We start from the raw sequence: 21,897 nt of genomic DNA, 5'->3' as shown, positions 1-21,897 counted from the left end.
AAATCACTTCTCCATCAATTAATTTTTTCCACTCTTTAATGACTATTGAGTTGGAAATTATCAATTAGACTTAACCCAAGATAATATAAATTATATTAATTGGAGCTTATAATTTAGTTTGTAGTTATTGTTACCTTCTCAGTTATACAAGTTTCTCTTTCAAATAAATGGTGAACACTGAGGGCCAAATTAATTTCTTACTCTTTATTCAGAAAAGTTACTTAATAGTAAATACTTAATAAGTATTGTTTTTTCCTAAATGCTATTAATATATTTAATTATCTGTGCTTATTATTTTAAATTAGTATGTAAATGCATATAATTTCAGTGTAACAATATTAAAGTGTAACTGCCAGTTTGAGAAGTTTATAATACACCCTCAATCCTGTTTCACATTTTTAAATTGTATTTTCTATATAAAATATATAGACAAATTATAAACTGAAAATTACTTTAAAAAAATAAGCAACAATAAAAACATTATTGGTTCTTTTCAAGATAAAAGAGGGATAAAAAGCACTTGGACTAGGAACTTGGGCAACATCTCTGCCAACATCCAACTTCCTATTACAATTGTTTGAGTCCTCAGTTTTGGGTATAGATGAAAAAATCAAATTTATCAGTTTCTAATATTTCTTCCACTCTACAATGTTGTTAAACAAATAGAGCAAAGGCAAAGAAAAGAATAAAGATGGGTAGATATTTCCTAGGATAGCTTAGTGTTTCATCTGTTTGCACTTCTTTATTTCACTAAAAACTGCAAATTGCTGGCTTTTCACACATAATAAAATCACAAACACTGAATGAAGGTGTACAAGCAGACATGCTCTTTTGTAGTTAACACCAGCTTGCATGCAAAAGCAAAACACAATGAAATGCATGAAAATTAGTGATATGTACGGGCAGATTACATCTTGGAGTGCTTTATGGATCATCCACAAATGCTTGGAAGTGTTAAGTGCATTATGAAGCCAGATGACAAATTTTTTTTTTTCCTACCAGTTTTCTCAATTCCCACTTGAATCGGTTTGGCTGGCTCTGTTATGCCTTGGAAATGATGTCAATACAATTCTGAGACTGCTGCTAGGGAGCACAAAACATTACAGGTCCTATATAAACAATGGCTTTTATCTTTCTTTTTCATTTGACAATTGGATTTTTTTTTTTGGCTTGATTCTACTTCTTCTTAAGATTAAATTACCATCATCTATTACCTTGCATTTATATTCAATAGAATAACCAATCACAAATATAGAAATTCAAACTGAATATTTCTAGTTTACACATGCCAAATAATTACTATGCCTAAACTCCTAAGTTGTGTGTTTCTAAGATATTACATTAATGTAATTCTGAACCTAAACAATATAATTCTCCATAAAAAGTTCCTTCCTAAACTTACAGAAAAAAATCGTTAAGTACTCTTGATTACCTTGAAGCTGGAAATAGAAGTATTTTTGTTTGCACTTTTAAGAGTCTGGTTGACCCATTTAATAATAATTTCATCATTTACTTTTTCACCCTCTCCAAGATCTGATAACACATTCAATGTATACCTGCAATAGAAAAGACACATATTTGAGACTAAAATGGGTAAATTTTGCTTTCATATCATTTATGTCAATATTTAGATAAATATTTAAGAAATAGTTCAGTTCTAATAAATATTTCTAATGTTAGCCTGGCATTTGTACTTGGTTACATTCCAGAGTTCTAAAGCTCACTATGTAAAAACAAAAACTACCATATGGTATTTAAAAAATTTAAAACAACTTACAGAGCCATTTTAAGAGACATTAATAAAAAGTGTTTCTAGAGATTGACCCATTTTCTTTTCTATCTTATTTTTATTACTTCTTTTTAGTTATAAATAACATTAGAATTCATTTTGACATAATTATAAAAGTATGGAAAATAATTTGCCTTAATTCCCCAGTACTTCCTCTTTTTCTCTTCTCCTTTCTCCCTATTTCCTTCCCTCTACTGATTTTTCTGCTATTTACTTAGTTTTTTTTTTTTAATTAGTGTTTTGTGAGTACACATGATAGTGAGATTCACTGTGGTATATTCCTAATATTCATAATGATAAGTGTTGGCAAGTGTGGGGGAAACAGGTATACCATACATTGTTGGTGGGAATGCAAATTAGTGCAACCACATAAAAAAGTTAGGTCAGATTTTGATGAAATTCTGTCCCCCTCTTCTGCTTTTTTCTTTTCTCTATTTTTTTCCTCCTTGTTTTGGCCTAGCTTCCACACATCAGAAAAAATATTCAGCCTTTGGTTTTTTGGGATTGGCTTGTTTCACTTAGCATGACAATCTCCAGTTCCAAGCATTTACCAGCAAATGCCATAATTTCATTCTTCTTTATGACTGACTAATACTCCATTGTGAATATATACCACATCTTCTTTATCCATTCATCTGTTGAAGGGCACTGGGTTAGTTCCATAGCTTAGAAATTGTGAATTGTGCTACTATAAACATTGATGTGGTTGTATTTCTATAGTATGCTGATTTTAGATCTTTTGGACGTATACCAAGAAGTGGGATAGCTGGGTCCTACAGTGATTCAAATCCTAGTTTTCTGAGGAATCTCCATCCTGCTTTCCAGAGTGGTTGCACTAATTTGCAGTCCCATCAGCAATGTATGGTGTACCTGTTTCCCCAACACTTGCCAACACTTATCATTAGTTGTATATCTTGATAATTGCCATTCTGAATGAAGTGAGATGAAGAAACAAACCCATTTTAAAATGAAATTCACTAGTATATATAATCAATAGTAAATCCTTTACAAAATTAATATATTTTACATTGTATATTTATTGTGTTTATTATTCTTCAAAAATAGCTAAAAGTTTAGCTCAGTAACTTGTTGAAGGGAACTGACAGTGTTGCTGTAAACACATCAGCCTTTACCTTCTCATCAGCTGCCATACCAATGCCAGAGTAAGTGTTGAATTCCCTTCATTTAGGTCCTGCCCAGCAATACCAACCAAGGAGAATTTGGCTTTATTCTTCCCAAGCTCCACTGCATAGTTACAGTTTTCAATCTATAAGCAAGCAAAAGTTTGGGTATAAAAACATATTTCCTGAATATGTCAACCTAATTCAGTCATCTGAAAAAATAATTCTAATAACACTTTATATGACTGAATTTCATTTCATAATAACCCAGTGAAAGCAAGGAATAACTATTTCTATTTTATAGCTAAAGATATCCAAGCACTAAGGGGTTGATCTAGATAGAGGAACAACTGGCTAAAAAGTGTTAAGAGCCTGTCTTACCCTGTAAGTCTTGACTCTCTAAGATTACACATCTTACTAATGGCAAATATGTAACTAAAACCCTTGGTTTCCTGCATTCCACTAATAAACCTAATAAATAATGTTTATTCTAGATTTTAAATTAAGGAATAGAAAAGTCATCGTTTCATTAAGAATCTCTCATATTCATCTCTCATATTCTTTATCTGATCTTACTCATCCTTAATTTCAGCTTTTGGCCCATTTTATTTAACAAAGGCTTAACCTTAACTACACCAGTTAATAATGATTGTTAACTTGTTGAATTCCTAATAATGCTTATATTGCAATGCTTATGCACCATCTTTTACTTATTTTAGCTTTTATGTAATTTCTTTTGCTACTCATTGTATGGCTCCTTTTAAAAAACAAAAATGTTTACGTGTATAAATCTATATCATAGTTTCCCTTCTTCCAGCCCAGTGCCTTGCCAACAGTCAAAATCTGATCTATAAATACCAATAAATTATTTGTCCACCTATCTATTTATTTCTAGTGATATTAAGTCTGGTTAAATTTTTCTGTACTTTTTTTTTTTTTGGTCTATCTTGGCCTCTAGAGAATATTCTTATTTCCCATCATCTAGTGTTGTACTTCTTTTATCAGAATAGAAATATATCACACACACACACACATACACACATACATTCTTATGTAGATGAGTTGTCCTTAAGTAAAATTGTATGCTCTCATAATTGTATAATCTCACCAGTAGAAGAAAAGTGTTTACTAAGTACTTTTTGGAAAAACAGTTAAGAAAAAAACAGTATAATTAGTTTCTCTCAATTTTCTTTTCAAGGTAGTGAAGGCTCCATTTCAAAACAATTCAACCAGGGATAAGCAGATACATTTTTTTCTAAAAATAAGGAAATATTTCTATGAAAGGCAAAGAAGAGGTCATACAATTAGCAGATTTTAAAAACAAATTTGTTAAAGAGAATTCAAATTCCTGAAGTTCAGTTGGTTTAAAAAAAAATACAAGAAGATCCTTTGAACTTTCTGTAACATCTGCCTGGTTCACTTCATAAATCAAATAAAACATCTGATTTGGATTCATATTTTTTACATGCAAGGAGATAATATTTCAAAATTAGTTTTCCTAGTAGTCATATTTAATTATGCCTGTTTAATTGCAACAAATGCTATAGAAATTTATAGAACTAAAAAAAATAGATTCCTAAATTATGGAAAGTAATCAGCACTCCTGATTACGTAACTGTGAATAAAAAGAGAGAAAAACCATGGATACTCATTTGAATGGGAAACTTCACTGGCAAATTGCAGTCATCACTTTTGTGTAGACTGTGTTTCAGTAAAGGGCCATCTGTTAGTTAGACCAAAATGCCTGAGAGAGAAGATGGTGAGAAAGAATCTCACTAGTGTAGAGCCTAAGGGGATGCTAGTGTAGAGCCTAAGGGGATGCTGGTATGACTAAGAAGAAAGGGAAACTGGAAGTGGGTGTTAATATAAGGGGAATGGTGTTCTATTTAGGGCAGCATTTGGTTGCAAATTTGGCAGAACATTTCTAAGATCTGGAGAGGTACTAAACTGGAGAAAAAATGAGAAATTAGGTTCCTGGAGGTAAGTCATGTTTATGATAGTATCTAAAATCTTAAAAATAGATCTGCTTTCTGAGGCTGTACATACAGAAGTTAAGAGATTTAGGCAAGAATGAGTCTTGGAAATACTTGAGTTGTCAGGCTAAAATATGAGGAACCCATGAAAGTTAAGAATGAGCACAAAGCCAAGCATGATGGTGCATAACTATAATTCCAGCTACTCCAGAGGCCGAGTTAGGAGGATTACAAGTTCAAAGCCAGCCTGAGTAACTTAGTGAGACCTTGCCTCAAAACAAAAAAAATAAAAAGGGCTGGGGCCGTAGCTCAGTGGTACAGGGCCCCTAAGTTCAGTCCCCAGGAGGGAAAGGGTGGTGAAATGAACACAAAGAAAGCAAGGAAAAGTTAGAGAGCACAGTCTCAGAGTGAATGAAAGAATGATTCCAAGCACTTCAAATGCTTTTGAGGCTCATTTGGACAATGAGAAGGGTTATGTAATAGGATACTAGGTTCCAAGTGACAACAAATACTGAAAAAGTAATGACGAAATATATTTAATGATACAGTTTTATGAACTTTATAAGTGAAGTGATGTGCATTGATGATTGCCCAAAGTCCATAAAATAATTCCCTACGATAATGTGTCATGAAAAGGACTGCTTTTTTGTTTTTTAAGCATCTCAATTTTATCTCAGGCTTTATGTTTAATTCTACTAAATTGCTAGTATTTGTTGAAATGAAGCATTCTACATATGATTCATTTGTAATATTTTGCAATTAACATAAAAATGCCTAGCATAATGAATGGTTCAATTTGTGTTTTCCTGTTACATTTTACATAAGAAATTTTGAAGGAAAAAAAAAAAAACAAACTTAAGACTGGGGTTGTGGCTTAGTGGTGGAGCATTTGCCTGGCATCTGTGAGGCACTGGGTTTGATTCTCAGCACCACATATAAATAAATAAAAGGTCCATTGACAAAAAAAAAATTAAATGAAATTATTCAACAAGATTTTCTGAATTCTTAAAGATTTTCTGAATTGTACTTCTGTGACAAAAACTGTGAGCAAATCAATTGAAAGTTTAAAATGTACTCAGTCCAACCATCAGAAATACTGATAAATATGAATATAAATTTATCATTATACTATTATACTACCAATTTTAAAACTTCTAATATTATGATGTATTTACTTTTAAAAGTCTTTTATTTTTTAAATTACAAAGTCTATAAATATATGTTCATTCTGGGGATGTAGAGGAAGATTAGAAGTCCTTTTTGAATTATATGTTTAAAACAGATTTATATCATGTACATACACAGTTTTATATATTGCTTTCCCATGCCACTATTACTAAAACACTTTTTTAAAATTTCTTTTTTGGTACCCAGGGATTAAACCCAAAGGCACTTAACCACTAAGACATATCCCCAGCCTTTTTTATTTTTTATTCTGAGACAGGTTCTTGCTCAGTTGCTTAGGGCCTTGCTAAGTTGCTCAGACTGGCTTTGAACTTGCAATTCTTCTGCCTCAGCTAAAATACTTTTTTTTTTTTTTTTTTTTGTCCTGGGGTTTGAACTCAGGGACACTAGAACACTGAGCCACATCCCCAGCCCTATCTTGTATTTTATTTAGAGACAGGGTCTCACTGAATTGCGTACTGCCTAGTTTTTGCTGAAGCTGGCTTTGAACTCTCTATCCTCCTGCCTCAGCCCCCCAAGCCACTGGGATTACAGGCGTTCATTACCACGCCAGGCTAAAACACTATTTTTAATGGCAAATTTTACTTCATCTTATAAGTGAGTCACTACTAATGCTTTATTGAACAATTGTTTTTAGTTTTTGTTCTATAAACATTATGGTGATAAACATTCTGGCGGACAATTGCTTGTCTGACTTCCTGATTTTTCATCAGAATAGATGATAAGAATTGAAATTATTAGATCAAAGGATTTTTAAACATATATTTTAGTTGTCAGTGAACCTTTATTTCATTTATTTATTCATATGTGGTGCTCAGAATTGAACCCAGTGTCTCACATATCCCAGGCTCTACCACTGAGCCATAACTCCAATCCCAAAAGATTTGTAGTTTTTTTTTTAAAGATTATTGATAATATATTACCAAACTGATTCTAGAAAGGTTCTAAAAAGGAACATATCCTCTTAACACTGGATGCAATTTCTTGTATTAAACTGCATTTCTTTATGGTGGGTAAAAGTTTTTCTGTGTATTACCCATCATTTTTTTCTGTGAATTTTGAACTCATGTTGTTTTCCCATTGTGCTGGTAACAGCAACTGGATTTCAGTAGTTGATTTGTATGAACTACTTATATTTACATTATTAACCACTTGTCATACTTTTTGTAAACATGGATTCTTCACGTTTGCTTTTAACTTTTCTTTATCGATTTATTTTTGTACATAAAGTTTGAAGTTTATATGAAATGTATTCATATCTACTTTTTCCTTTGTAATTTATTATTTATTCCAGGAATAGAGAATCATTCACTTACACTTTAAGAGTTTTATTATATTTTAATACTCCTTACTTTAAATCCGCCTGGCATTTACTTTGGTGGATTATATATGGTAAAGACTGTGGGGTTTTTTTTCTAACTAAATAGTTAACTAGGTTTTTCTGGCATCATTTTTTGGATGATCTTTCCTTTCCCTCTTGAATTCAGCAAGCACCTTGCCATATATTAAGTTCTTAGGTTTAGGATTTCTTGGATATCCTATTCCATTCCATTTTTACATTCATACTAAATATTTCATTTACTATACCTTCACTATAAATTTTAATATATAGCCATGTACTGCTTAATAAGAAATGTGTCACTATGGTCATGACGTCAACAGGTGATATAATCTTAGGGACTCACCATTGTATATGTGGTTCATCATTAACCCATGACTATTTTTTCTAACATCTCTAAAATATCCCTCAACATCCTTGGAAAATGTTCCTGACTATTCAGGGCTTTTCCTTCTTCCAGTGAAGCTTTAGAATCACTTTATAAGTCCCACCTACCCCCTAATACACACACATATATAAATTGTTTCACCTATCCCCTGCTACACACACACAGTCTTAGATTCTAAATGGAATTATGTTCTACCGGTAAGTTGACTAGAAAAAAATTTGATCTCTTTATGTTATTTAGTCTTTCTGTCCAGGAATACGATTATATTTCTTCTTATTCAACTACCAACAGTTTTAACATTATGAAAATGCTGGTCAATTTCATATTAATCAAACAAGTAAGTTCCAGAAAATTTAGTCCACTAATTTGTTTAGTATATTTAAAGTATTCTTATTTTAAACAAAAGGATGAGGTTAAATGAAAGTATTAAAATTTGAAAGTCCTGCATACTTTTACTTTAGAAAGCAAATGACACTAAAAAAAAAGGTAAAAAGGAAATGCAAAAAACCCAAAAAGGTTTCCACAGAACAAACATGAACACCAAGGAAACTACTGATCCTATATGAAAAATACTGGAAGGTAAGAACTTCTTTTTACATTCATCTACCAGATTTTCTTCCACCAGATGTAATGAAATCACTGCCTTCAAAAACATTTATTGACTTTCCACTGCTTATAGCTTAAAACCTATGTTCTTTAATCTGGCATTCAAGGTTCTTAATATCTTGCTCCAATCCCAATTTTTAATTAACTGCTTACCTATCAAAATCTTCTGCTGTAGCAAAACCATTTTCCTTAATTCCCAGAAACACACTTTCCCACTATTATTGTTTACCTTAACCCTCAGCCCCTTCTCCATCCACCTTGTGACAAAATTCAATAATACATTCCTCAAGGTCTACCTCAAAAATCAGCCTTCTGCATGAAGCCTTTCATAAGGGCGACCTGTGGCCTTTTCTTCTTTAAAACCCATACTATCACTTTGCTTATACTGTCCTATATTGTAGTGGTTTATCTTATCTCCCTGCCTACTTTAGGGCTCCATAACTTGTTTTTTTTTATATTATGCATTGCACTGTAATATATAGTAGGTAATCAAATATCTGCTGAGTAAATGAATGAATAACCAGTAAAGATTCAGCAAGTTGTGGCAAATATAAAATAAGAGCGCACTTAACAATACATCTCAAAGAACATTAATACTACAACTTGCTAAAGAAGAAAGCATTTATAAAAGTGTCTGACTGGAAAGACTGCCTCCAACTTCCAAATATTTATTAAAGCAAACTTGTAAAAAGGCTATCAGGTTTAACATATTGGTTTGAAACAGAACAGTGAGGACAGGCCATCGTTTACCAAGCTTCATGAAAATCTAAATTTTCTGTTTTATATCAGAACAATGACAATATAGCCACAATCATTATTTCATTCACCTTCTTCATGTTTCCTCCAAGAGCAGGATAAGGAGGTTTGTTGACATGGCTCCAGTCAACTGGCACTCGAATCATTTCATAGAGCTGAAAGATCACTAGAGCATCTGCAAGGTCACTAAAACAAGAAGGAAAAGGAGATGAGAGAAGAGTCAATGTTGGTATTATTTAATTTTATGAAGTACACTGACGGTGGACATATTTCTTGAAAAACACAAAGGCTGGACATGGTGGTACAAATCTGTGACCCCAGCTACTCAGGAGGCTCAAGCAGAAGAAAGCAATTTTGAGGCCAGCCTAGGAAACTTACTGAGACCCTGTCTCAAAATAAAACTAAAAAAAGGACTACAAACGTAGCTCTGTAGGAAAGCACTCAGCTAGCATGTGCAAGGCTCTGGGCTCAATCTCTAGTACGGCAAAGAAAAAAAATCCACAATAGGGTCATTTAATGCTTATAGAATAACAGGATATATAATTTGACCCAGAACTTCCAATCTAAGAATGTGCCCAAAAATTTGTTGTAAATATTTACAAAAACATTTGTATGCATTTATATATGTACATATAATCATATCCATGCATATATATACACACATACATATATATGTAGGTAAGTAAATACATATGTACACACACAGAGAAAGACATTTGTTGCCACAGTATCGATAATTTTTTTTTTGAGACCAGATCTCTATTGCCCAGACTAGTTTCTAATTTCTGGGCTACAACAATCCTCCTGCCTCAGCCTCCTGAGTAGCTAAGACTGTAGGCACATGTCACTGCACCCCGCTCATAGTATTTATAAATTTGGAAACAGCTTAAATGCCTGGCCATTAAGAGCTATTGAATAAACTATCCACACTATGAACTCCTGGGCCACCATTAGAAATAGTTATGTAGATCTCTATATACCAACATGACACTCTTTACAAGGGAATATTAAGTTTAAAAGAGTAAATGGCAGAACACTTCACATGGTTGGATCTCATTTATTTTTTTAAAAATTAGAGTCAAATGTATTTATATACCTATGTATGCTAAGGACTATTAATATGGATTACCTCTGGGCAGGAAAAAGGAAGTATGAGAGGGTAAGAAGGCAAGTGTATATTTTATTTTATCTGTATACTTACATATTTCTTGAAACTTGTACAGTAGAATAAATTCATATCTTAGTGATATACTAGTATTTTTAGAAACTTTAATTATAGAAAAGCCACAGCTATTAAGTAGGCAGTGGTTCATGTTCAATGATGAAGGTTAAGAGGAGGGAATTTATAAGCAAGCAGGAGTTCTTAAAGTGAGAACTACTACCTTGTATTGAGAAAAGTTAAGTTCTCCTGAGAAAATATGTCTGTGTTGAGTCTATTCTCAATTCTGTATGCTAAGGACATAAAGCAGTAGCAATTGATTTTTTAAATTGCTAGGCCTGTGATGTAGTATGTGGCTTTTCTCCTTTAACAGCTTATTCACTGAGTTATGTCTTACTAAGGTTGATATTAAGGTTAGTTTGCATTCTCTAAGCATACACCATATGGCAGTGAAGGAGGCTGGGCTCTGTGCTGACTGATGGGGAAAGTCTAATCTGAAAGTAATTAAAATCTGCAAGGTTGGGACTGAGGCTGTAGCTCAGTGGTAAAGTGCTTGCCTCGTACGTGTGAGGCACTGGGTTCAATCCTCAGTACCACATAAAAATAAGTAAATAAAGATACTGTATGTTCATCTATAACTAAATAAACATTAAAAAAATCTAGATACTAGTATCAACATATTTTTTTAAAAAATCTGACAAGGTTATCTGTAAGCAGATGAGCATTTTCTATAAAAAAGGTATACTAGCCAGGCAGAGTGATGCAAACCTGTAATCCCAATGGCTCAGGAGGCTGAGGCAGGAAGATCTCAAAGCCAGCCTTAGCAATTTAGCGAGGCCCTAATCAAGTTAGTCAGATCCTGTCTCAAAATAAAAATTAAAAAGGACTGGGGATGTGGCTCAGTAGTCAAGTGCCCCTGGGTTCAATCCCCAGTTCCAAAAAAAAAAAACAAAAACAAAAAAGATATTACTAAGGTATTTGTGTAGGTTCTAGAATCCATCTATTTCATGATTTTTTTTTCTTAAGTGAACCCACTCTCATTCCTGTGTAATATGGTATTATTATTGATGTTCTACAAATGGGAAAACTGAGACCCAGAGAGATGAAATTACTTCCATAAATTTCAGGATGAATTCCGCAAACTGATCCTAGAAACACACTAGAGCTATTTGTTCTTTCAAATTAGTTCATAAAGATCTATTCCTCTCTCATGTCCAATATTTGAGTTTTACCTGCCCTAATATAATGTAGCTCTTCTAAAATTGATGTACATCTCTTCTTGTTTAGCTGGAATTAAAATGAGCCTATCACACTGAGCCAATTAACAGAATAAGGCAATATTTGGTTTTAGATCTTAAAGAACAGTTTTAATACATACCAAGAAGCAGAAATTACTATATTACTACTACTAATCCTCAGCAAGTTAGGTTGTCTGCTATGACATTAATCTTCATATTTAAATAATAACTTGGTCAATCTTTAGATAGAGTTAAACTCTTTAAAAAAGAGTTTCCTTCATGTGTAAATTAATGATAGGTTTAGTTAGGCTTTTTTCCTTAAAAAATAAAAAGTTAGCTGAAGTTGAGTTCCTTTATATGTTTTTCAAGGCAAGATGTTATAATAATGAGAAGAAAGATTTCTTCTCACCCACATTTAGGAAGACACATTGTTATCACTAACAGCATTGGAAATGATTTAGTATAATATCTTCTTAGTTCAATCAATGTTAATTATATGCTGTCACACGGGGATTGAATCCAGGGATTCTCTACCACATCCTCTGTCTCCCCATCTTTCTTCAGACAGTCCCCAAACTTGTGATTCTCCTGCCTCAGTCTTGCTAGTCACTGGCATCACAGGTCTGTACCCCTGTACCCAGCTATATATTGTCATTTTTAAACAAAGATAAAAATTTAATAATTACCAGGGAAAACAAGTTATTTCTATAAATTAAATAAAAGCATACACAAACATTTTAGAGTAATTGAGATTGTGATGAAAATAAATTAAAAATATGAATTGTAATGATGAATACCGATATAAAGGTTAAGAATCATTTATCATATATTACTGTTATTCTAATATGCTAAAGCCGAAGTAATTTCTTATTTTCAAGATTACCACGAAAGAATAATGTGTATCTTTACTGATGTATTTCAATCATCAAAAATTATAATTATTATATTTTTTTAAAATTTTACTATATTGCCAATTCCCAGCATTCTGAAACTCTAAATGTTAGCTAACTCCTTGTGATAAGAGAAAATGCTATTATGTAAACATACCTACAGTTTGAAACTTTTTAAATTCGACCTCTGGGGCTGGGGGTGTAGCTTAGTGGTAGAGTATTTGCCTAGCATGTGTGAGGACTTGGGTTCCTTCCAGAATGGGGGTGAGGGGAATTTGATCCTGACAGTAAGGTTCAAACACAGTAAAATAATTACCTGTACAAATGATTAATATATGGGTTGACACCCAAGGAATTCATCCAGTTCCGAAAAGTCCGCTCTTCCTTGCTCTCTCCTAGATTACACATAAATTCACACTGATGATTCAGGACAGAAAGAGTCAGGAACTATATTTTAAACTATTCAGACAGGTACAAATTGGCCATACATACTTGGTCAGGGTTCTTTAGATACCATAATTTCTTTGGAGGAAAAAAGAAAAACAATCTTATCCCCCACCATCTAGGAAGCCTTCGCGTACACACCACTCTCTCCCCCTCACTCTGGCTTCCCATTCTCTTTTTCTTCATCTAGATTCCCTTAGTTGATGTCTGTGAATTACTACTGTCCATAAATACCACAGATAAACTTGTGTAGTCTGAAGTTATGATTAGATGCAAAAAGGACTAGATAAACATTGTAAAACGAAATCTTTTAGCTTTCGGGATAACATCAGCATATTAAACAGAAATAGAAAAGCTTTGCTTTTCCCAATACAGTGTATTGGGAAACTAATTTTATACAGATTATGGTTTCATACAGGAAAGTTTCTGGGTGTACAAACCTATACTTTATACCAAACAATGAAGGAGAGAGGGAATCTCTAATAATATTTAAGAACAGATCACTGGGGGCGGGCATGTGAAATAACTATTTTACAGGCTTCCTGGGTTTATTTAGATTATCACTACTGAAAATACTTGATGAATATGGACCCCACCTAGCACTCTAATGTGTGCTAAGCTAAAGTTATACTTCATCATATTAAGTTCCTGAACCTCAAAGGTCACCTCAAGAAGACAACTCCTGCAGGCACTATTATTTAACCTGGGTTAATGGTCCAGGCCATTCCCTTCACAGCAGTAAAAACACTACCTATAAGGAAAATGTAGGGAAGGGGTACCACAAAGCAAGTAGAGATGTGGGTCCCCTGCTGCATTTGCCTTGCAGTTACATGCTGATTGCAAATGGTCCTAAATGACCAACCAAAATAATTTGTCCTTCAGCAAAGTTGGGGGACAGTGGAATAGCCTAGATTGTATCTAATCACCAGACTTCTGAAAGCTGAAACATTTCACTTTTCATCACTTCTAATTCCTATTCAAGTTCAGGACACTCTCTAAACTTGGGCCCATGTGAGACTCTCTGGACAATTCAATATAGAAATCAATAACCATCTGAGCTTCAGGGTCCATTCCTCTAGAATCATCTGTACAGTAATCTTCAGGCTAAGTGCCACAGATAGTATGAACAAAAATAGGTACCAAAACCTTTTATGATCTAAAGGACACTGTTATTTTCATCAACCTTTCAGGAAATAAACTGCCCAATATATCTTCATGTGGTTTTCAATGTCATTACCTAACAGATTTCCCAGAATCTACTTTAATTCTTATTCTATGAAATTGTATAGCCATATAATTTCTTGCTTCAATTTTGTTCCCACTGGTCTTCATAAGAGGCAACTGATCAGTGTGCTGTGCTATAACCACCTTATAATTAAATTAACAATCTATATGACAACCTTTTTTAAAAAAATATTCCCAGAATCCAGGCCTACCTTACTTACAGTAGTTATTAAAAAAGATTCAAAATTATTCCCTGAACTATCCACAACATGACAAAGATAAACATACTGTGAATAATAGCTTGATGCATGTGGCTTGGATTTACCTTTTGGTCATTTCTCTATTACCATCTGTTATAATGCTATATATACTTATATAAAATTTTTTCCAGATATTAGAAACTTTTCACATTATTCCCACTTGGGAAAATCCAAAAGATGTGTTAAAATTACAAAGTTTGAATGTCCCAGTAAAATAATTAAAATATTCAAATTCTACTGACTGATGATATAATGAATATTTTAAAAGATACTAAGCTTGCATTTTGATTGAGTTCTGAAACTGTTATAAGCTTCAGAGATTCATGCTTCTTCCTTTTATTCTCAACTAATTATAATTTTAACTTTTAATCTCTGCAAAGAAAAGTAGATTTCAGAAATGAGCATTTATTTGTCAAGCGCCATTTCAAGTTATCTTGGTAAATAAATGCTCAAAGCTAGAAGCACTATGCATTTATGCAAGAGCCATGGTAAAGCATTACAAAAACATATGTATTCCAGATTAGACAATGTTTTCTGGATTGTAGACAACTGAAGTGGTTTTCAAACTGAAATCTTAATTGCTGATATTTAAGATAGAAAGAATTATATTCTTTTCATTTGTAGATCAAATTGACATCTGCATCAATACAGATTTCAATAAAAATAACAAAAGTAGACTACTAAGATGAAAGAAAAGGAACTAATATAGATCCAACATCCACTATGCTGTAATGTATTAAGTGCTTTCCACCTCCCACTCTGACTACAACTTTTCTACTTGTGGTCACATTTAACTTGCTTTCTAACTTTTATTAAATAAATATTATTAGTCCTGTTTTATATATGAGAAAACAAAGACAGAGGTTACTCAGATAAGAAGTAGTAGAAACATGATTTGAATAAAGTCTTTCTAATTCTGTGGCCTAGGTACTTTCTATCACCATGAATAAATTCTGAGATGGTCTCTCTATATGTAGCCAACTTGTTTGGATCAATTAGATGTAAAGGTTTAATATTTAATTGTACTTTTAGTTCCTCACAGATAAAATTCTTTGCCAATGAGGACATACTAATATATGAATTTGGGATGTGATACGGTCAAGCTTCATAATTCACAGGGATCTATACAAACTTAAATTTACAGAGGAAATATGCTGATGACAGTCAAAGTCAAATACATTTCGGCAGATGTATCAGGACATACATATGTTCTACATAAAGAGGATTGATAAATACTTCCATAGTATCTTAACAAATATAGTCAATCCTAATGGAAATATGTAGCAATCCTGTGCACACTGAAAAATTTCAAAAGCATGCTGAACACTAGCAAAAGAATTCAAACATGACAAATAGAGCGAGCAAGTTGGAAAAGATATCTAGCAAGAATTCAGTGACTATAAAAAGCAGATCATTTTTAATATGCCACTCTAAACAATGCCTTCTACTATAAGACACAGAGGGATTTTGAAATTTTCCAGACCGATAAAAACCTAGCAGTCTTCTTTTTTACTTAATTATTTTTAATGTTTATTTTTTAGTTGTAGTCGGACACAATACTTTTATTTTATTCATTTATTTTTATGTAATGCTGAGGATTGAACCCAGGGCCTTGCACATGCTAGGCGAATGCTCTACCACTGAGCCACAACCCCAGCCCCTTTGCCAAATTTTTAAGTTCTAATCTTTTACTCTAAATTTCTCTTTACAAATATATATATATATATATATATATATATATATATATATATATATATATATAGTTTTTTTTCTATTTTTCCTCTTGGTTACAGATCTATGTAGAAAATGTAGTCTTTATATCTTATTTAAGTTACCCTCAGAAGAGTGAATTGAATTAATCCTATTTCTCAAAAAATATATTTATGAAATTTGAAATTTCTTTCATTCATCATGACACTATAATTACAAGGTGACAAGGAAATCAGAACTCTAGTTGTGGCACTTAAAGAAAAAGATCATGAACTGAATTTTCACTCAGTCTCACTGGGGAAGGAAAGAAACAGGGGTAGTTTTGTGAGAGAATGAATACTGCAACATCAAATTCTCCCCACCAGGCAGAATCCCTGCCTTCTCCAAATAAGGGCAACTGAGAAAAAAATCTTAGACTGGCCCCTCTCCAACAACCACCAGCACTGCTCATTCTGATACTAGTGGGGTATAGGTATGCATGTGAATGAGGCTGTGAGAATGGAAGAAAAAAGCAAGAGGCTGGGAAACAAGGAGAAAAAACTAGACTTGAGAATGTTTTGGTCATTATGATGATTCATATATTATAAGCTTCACTGACATTTAGTAAATGTAACATAGCTAAATAATGCCAAATAATCTGTTGTAGAACCTAAATGAATCCTTTCAAAGATGGCTTGTGATAAAAAATAAGATTTATCACAGGAGAGAAAGATAAAGACTTTACACCAAATCATTATGTCCAATTATCAAAACTAGTTCCTACTGTGTTTGCAACTACAGTATCCCATCACTATAGAAGGCACTTTAGGTCGAGAGTATATATGATCAAAGCCTTGCTCTGATATTTTTTTTTTGTTCTGCTATTTAATTAAACTTTGTTTCTGTTTCTTGCTTGTCATTATTCATTCTATAGGCATATTAAGACAACACAGCATGAACAATGCAAAAAATAAATATCAACCCAAATGGAAAGAATAAATGGCACTAATAAAAAGAACATTCAGAAAGAATACATTTTTAGAGTATAGAAAAGTACTAAATACAGTACCTACATTAGGAGGGGTCAAATCTGCATTTCATGAAGCAAAATAGGAAAGTATTATATATTATGAGACAGATAACAGTAGCCCACACACAAGACAAGTAATGAATACTGTAATATTTTTCATGTACACCAAAACTATTAAAAAGAGAATAATACTGGAGTCAAACTGCTTTTCAAAGGAGAAAAAAAGCTACCAATAATTGTTTTTTTTCCTCCAAGAGATAATTCACTATCCATATTGGTGGTACTCATAGGATCATATTTTAAATGTCTTGATAGTTTCCACTAAATTCTTATGGAGAAATGACAAATAAGATAATTTACCCCAGCATTCTCTTTTAACCAAAACCAACAATCACTTTCTGTAATTTGAACTTTTTAATAGATGCACATGCCTACACACAATAAAGTGCATCTTCTACAATAAATTCCCTAGCTCTGACAACGAAGTAAGACAGTACCACAAGAAGAGAAATACAATGTTTCAATTAAAGGCAGAAACAACATACCTTCCAATAAATTTATATCGATGTCATTATTATCAGGTTTGTGTAGGCATGGATATGTGTTAAAAAGATTAGCTACAAAGGCTAAATTAAGTTTAGGATTGCCTGAAACCACATCAGCAGGAGTAACAAACTGTCTGCAGCCTAGTTTATCTGCTTCTTGAAGCATGAATTCAGCACGCTTCAGGTCATTTCTCTCCTAAACAAGGAAATAAAAATGGTTAAGATTAAACCTTTTTTTGATTGGCATAATTTTTATAGTTATAGATATTTCAACTCCCCCTCCCCTTTTTCTAATCAAAAAGGAAAAAGTCACTCAGTTTTCTTGCTGGGACCACTGAGTCATATTTAACACTCATTGCTGAAATACTCAACAAGCCCCTCAAATATTATATCAGTAAGCTCCTGTTGGTTAAAGTGTAGGCAACACCGTCACTTGGTAGAGTGCCAGGTTTAGTTGCCTCACCCATTCTACATTGAGTGGTATTTCCCATACTCTTTTTTCAATGAAAAACAGCTTGGAATCATATAAAACTATTAAAATCAGAAGGAACAGCACCTTGCAAACCCTGGAAACAAACAAATCAAGCCAAATGCTCATGAATGTGAGAGTAGATGAATGAACTGGTATATTCATACAATGATACACCATGATATAATGATATATCATGACATAATGATGGTGTATCATTGTATGAATATACCAGTTCATTCATTAACTCCAAAATGAGTGACTCAGAGACATTAAGTTCAAAATAGCACTAGAAATTTAAGTATAATGATAAACTTCACATGAAGTTGCCCAGGAAAATAAAAGATTTAATAAGGAATGCATTTGATGAAAGGAAACTACATAAAAAGAGAAGCAAAATAAAAATGAACACAAAGATTAAAGATGGTGGCTACCAAACTGAGGTGAGGCAGAGAGATGAAGAACTGTATGGCTAAATGAAAATTATCATCAAGGTCTTAGTTTTCAAGTTGGATTGAGGGTTTATGAGGCTTGTAACAATTTCAAAACAATCACAACTAAAAATGAAAGGAGGTCCATGTATGGGCCCATCAAGAGAGTTACCATAACCAAGGATCATAACCTATCTGATTCTGTGTACCAGAGTTTTAAAGTAGTAAAAATTTACATGATATGAGAAAGTGATAGATTCAATGCCATTAAACAATAAAAGTTACAAAGGTAGATATCAATAGATCGCAATATGTGGATCTTATTTGGATTGTAATTCAAATGAACCACAAAAGGAAAATTTGACATTTTCAAATTAATTACAGATGTCAACAATAACTAGGTGATGTTATAGATTATTATTAATTTTTAGGGATAAAGTGTTGTGGTCATACTAAAAAAGTATCTTCTACAAATACATATTGAAATGTTTATGAAATTATACAATATCTAGAATTTGATTCAAAATAATATAGGAAAGGAGGTAAATTGGGAATAAATTAAATAAATTAAATAAATTTATCATGAGCTGATAAATGTTTACCTAGTAGATGAGCATATGGTCATTTAATATACTAAGTCTATTTTTTTATAATAAATTTTAAATATTCCCTAAGTTTTTTAAGATTCTGATTTTTGACTCAAAGTAATTTACAAACTTCGCACAGTTTTACAATACTAACTTTCTGCTATATTTAAAACTAAATATTAAGGATAACTACACTTTAAATATTCAATACGTTTTCATACACACCATAGTCTGACCATATTTTCATGTTTATATAGAACCACCCCAAGTATTTATAATTTATGCTTAAAGAATAAACTTCCTAGGAAGTATGTTTGGTGGTTCAGGATCTATATCAGTCCTATATCATAAATACAAGGAATTGCCATGTTTTATTCTGTGTATTTCCAAAAGTAAACTGTGGAACTGATAATCAGTAGCTTAGCAATCTAATAACAGCTTCTTACTTCCTTTCCTGACACACATTGACAGTCACAGAATCAACACATTCAGTTGTACTGCACCAGGGAAACTTCGATATAAGGTTGATTTGACACATACTCAAGGTTAGAATTTTGCAATTCCTTTTCTTCAGTAGCATAGGCAGATGGCTCAGCACTGTAGACTGGAGCTTAGGATGTGGAAAAATACTTCTGAAGAGCAAAGGGTCAAACTTCAAAGAAGGGCAGAGAAAGCCACCAAGGAATGCTGCCTGTAGAGTACTCTAAATTTGAATATAATTACTCATCGAATTGACAGTCAGAAAGCAGAACAGAACTCTTACCAGGAATTGAGGGAGGGGGAAATGAAGAGTTATTGTTGAATGGGTACAGAACTTTACTATGGAATGATGAAAAAATTCTAGAGAGAGAGTGGTAATAGTTGCACAACAGTGTGAATATACTGAATTTCACTTGAACTGCATACTCAAAAATGGTAAAATTGGTAAATTTTATGTTACATATAATTTTACTACAATATAAGAAAGAAAGAAAGAAGAAAGAAAGAAGAAAGAAAGAAAGAAAGAAAGAAAGAAAGAAAGAAAGAAAGAAAGAAAGAAAGGAAAATTTAAACTGCTCACATTAAATCCTGAAAGGTCAATGGCAATGGCAGTTCCATTTTCTCGGTCACCTTTAGGGGCAATCTGATTAAGCAGATGAAAATATGCTCTTGAATCCTTCAAGGAAAGAAAAAAAATAGTATTTTTTAAATGAATAAAATCATCATTCATTTAGAGAAAAAAGTGCTCAAACTGAGAAAACTGTTCCCATTGCAAAGAGTAAAATAACAAACAACTCAGTGACTATAATAACAGAATTACAAAAAAAAAAAATAACAGAATTACTTATGAGTTCCTACATGCATCATGATAGTTTATGCTTCCAAGCTTCCAGCAATGTGGTTCTGGGTACCTGAAAGCCCCTCACCCCACCATTTACATTTGTTTACAACCCCAAGCATCAGGATCAATTAAGATTCAGGTCAAATATATTCTGGAAGGCTTCCCTGATGTCTCTATAAATGAATTAAGTACCCTTCCCTATATTACATAGCACCCATTGGCCATCTCTTTAAATAAACTGTGGCCACGTTGTATTAAATCATCCCATGAAGTCTCCAAAGACAGTTACCATAATTCCACATGCATGTAGCTCTGCCCATCAAAAAGCAAAGGCTATTTCTCTTTCCCTTTAATTTGAACTGGCCTTCTGACTCACTCTGACCAAAAGAATGCTGTGAAAGTGATATTCTGGACCTTCCAAACCCAAATTTTAAAAGAGCCTCTGCTTCCTCCCTTTAGAAGTTAACTTCTACATAAGAAGTCCACCTATTTGAGGCTATCATGCTATGCAGTGGAAACCCAAGATAGCCACATGGAGAGGCTTGGTGGAGGAGCACTGAGGCACTAGACATGTAACCTTTCTTGTACACCTTCCAGATGCACCCAAATGATAGCTGAATATACCCAGAGATCCCAGGAAAAAAGTATGTGAAGGAGAAGAACCACCCAGCCAAGATGCATCAACCGATAAAATTATGAGAAATAATAAATCACTATTTTAAGCCAGCAAATTTTATATGGTTTGCTGTATACGAAAAGATAAATGAAACATCCTTACTAGACATTTGCCTCCCTGTGAAATTGTAAGCTTCTTTCAGACTGAGTCTTTGCATTGCTTACTCCTGGCATAATGCCCAGCAGGAGGGGCTTGCTGTCTGAATGACCTGAGCGGAACTGAATTTTAAAGGGATCCAGAATAAGAGAAACCCCCCAAATAAACTGAATGAACACATAAGAGTTCAAAGTAAAAAATGTCACTTGAAAGATTGTCATCTAGACCATTACAGCAAAAACATAAGGTGTTAATGCACCTAAAGAGGGCATATAAATTAAATACAGCACTACTCTAATTTTTTTTTCCAGATTCCTCTGGCAATACCTATCCTAGCAGTGACCATGGTATGTTAGGCAGAAATGAGTGTGAATTTTCCCTGATAAGGCTCTCCCAGGATAGAGGGAAGTGTTTTAAGCTTCTCTGGTCCAGAGACATACCTTAAGATTTCCTTTGCCTCCTGATTCCCTGAGCCCTCATACAATTTAGTTTCCTGTTAGATGATTACAGGCAAAATGGAAGAGTGTTGAACTAGTGAGACCCACAGGCCTCCAGTTGAGCCAACAGATGTCATTCTCAGTCCAAATTAATGGGCTCACTTAATTTAAAAAAATATATATATATTTTTAGTGGTAGATGGACATAATACCTTTATTTGGTTATTTAGGTTTTTTGTTTGTT

At 33.1% G+C, this 21,897-nt stretch overlaps 1 protein-coding gene across 1 annotated transcript in view; it reads right to left on the bottom strand.

Moving 5' to 3' along the window:
• The window catches only part of PLS1 (plastin 1), a 48,255-nt gene that overhangs the window by 6,363 nt on the left and 19,995 nt on the right, over window positions 1–21,897 (bottom strand). The window contains exons 8-13 of the mRNA XM_081301817.1: window positions 20,184–20,279; window positions 17,637–17,832; window positions 12,761–12,839; window positions 9,229–9,343; window positions 2,923–3,056; window positions 1,433–1,556 (exon numbers count right to left, since the gene is read on the bottom strand). Of these exons, the coding sequence (XP_081157943.1) occupies window positions 1,433–1,556; window positions 2,923–3,056; window positions 9,229–9,343; window positions 12,761–12,839; window positions 17,637–17,832; window positions 20,184–20,279 (744 nt within the window). The remainder of the gene's footprint in view (window positions 1–1,432; window positions 1,557–2,922; window positions 3,057–9,228; window positions 9,344–12,760; window positions 12,840–17,636; window positions 17,833–20,183; window positions 20,280–21,897) is intronic.

The sequence above is a fragment of the Spermophilus citellus genome (genome assembly GCF_964194105.1).
Source record: "Spermophilus citellus genome assembly, chromosome: 7".
Lineage (NCBI taxonomy): Eukaryota > Metazoa > Chordata > Mammalia > Rodentia > Sciuridae > Spermophilus > Spermophilus citellus.
This window is presented reverse-complemented; position numbering and strand designations above follow the sequence as displayed.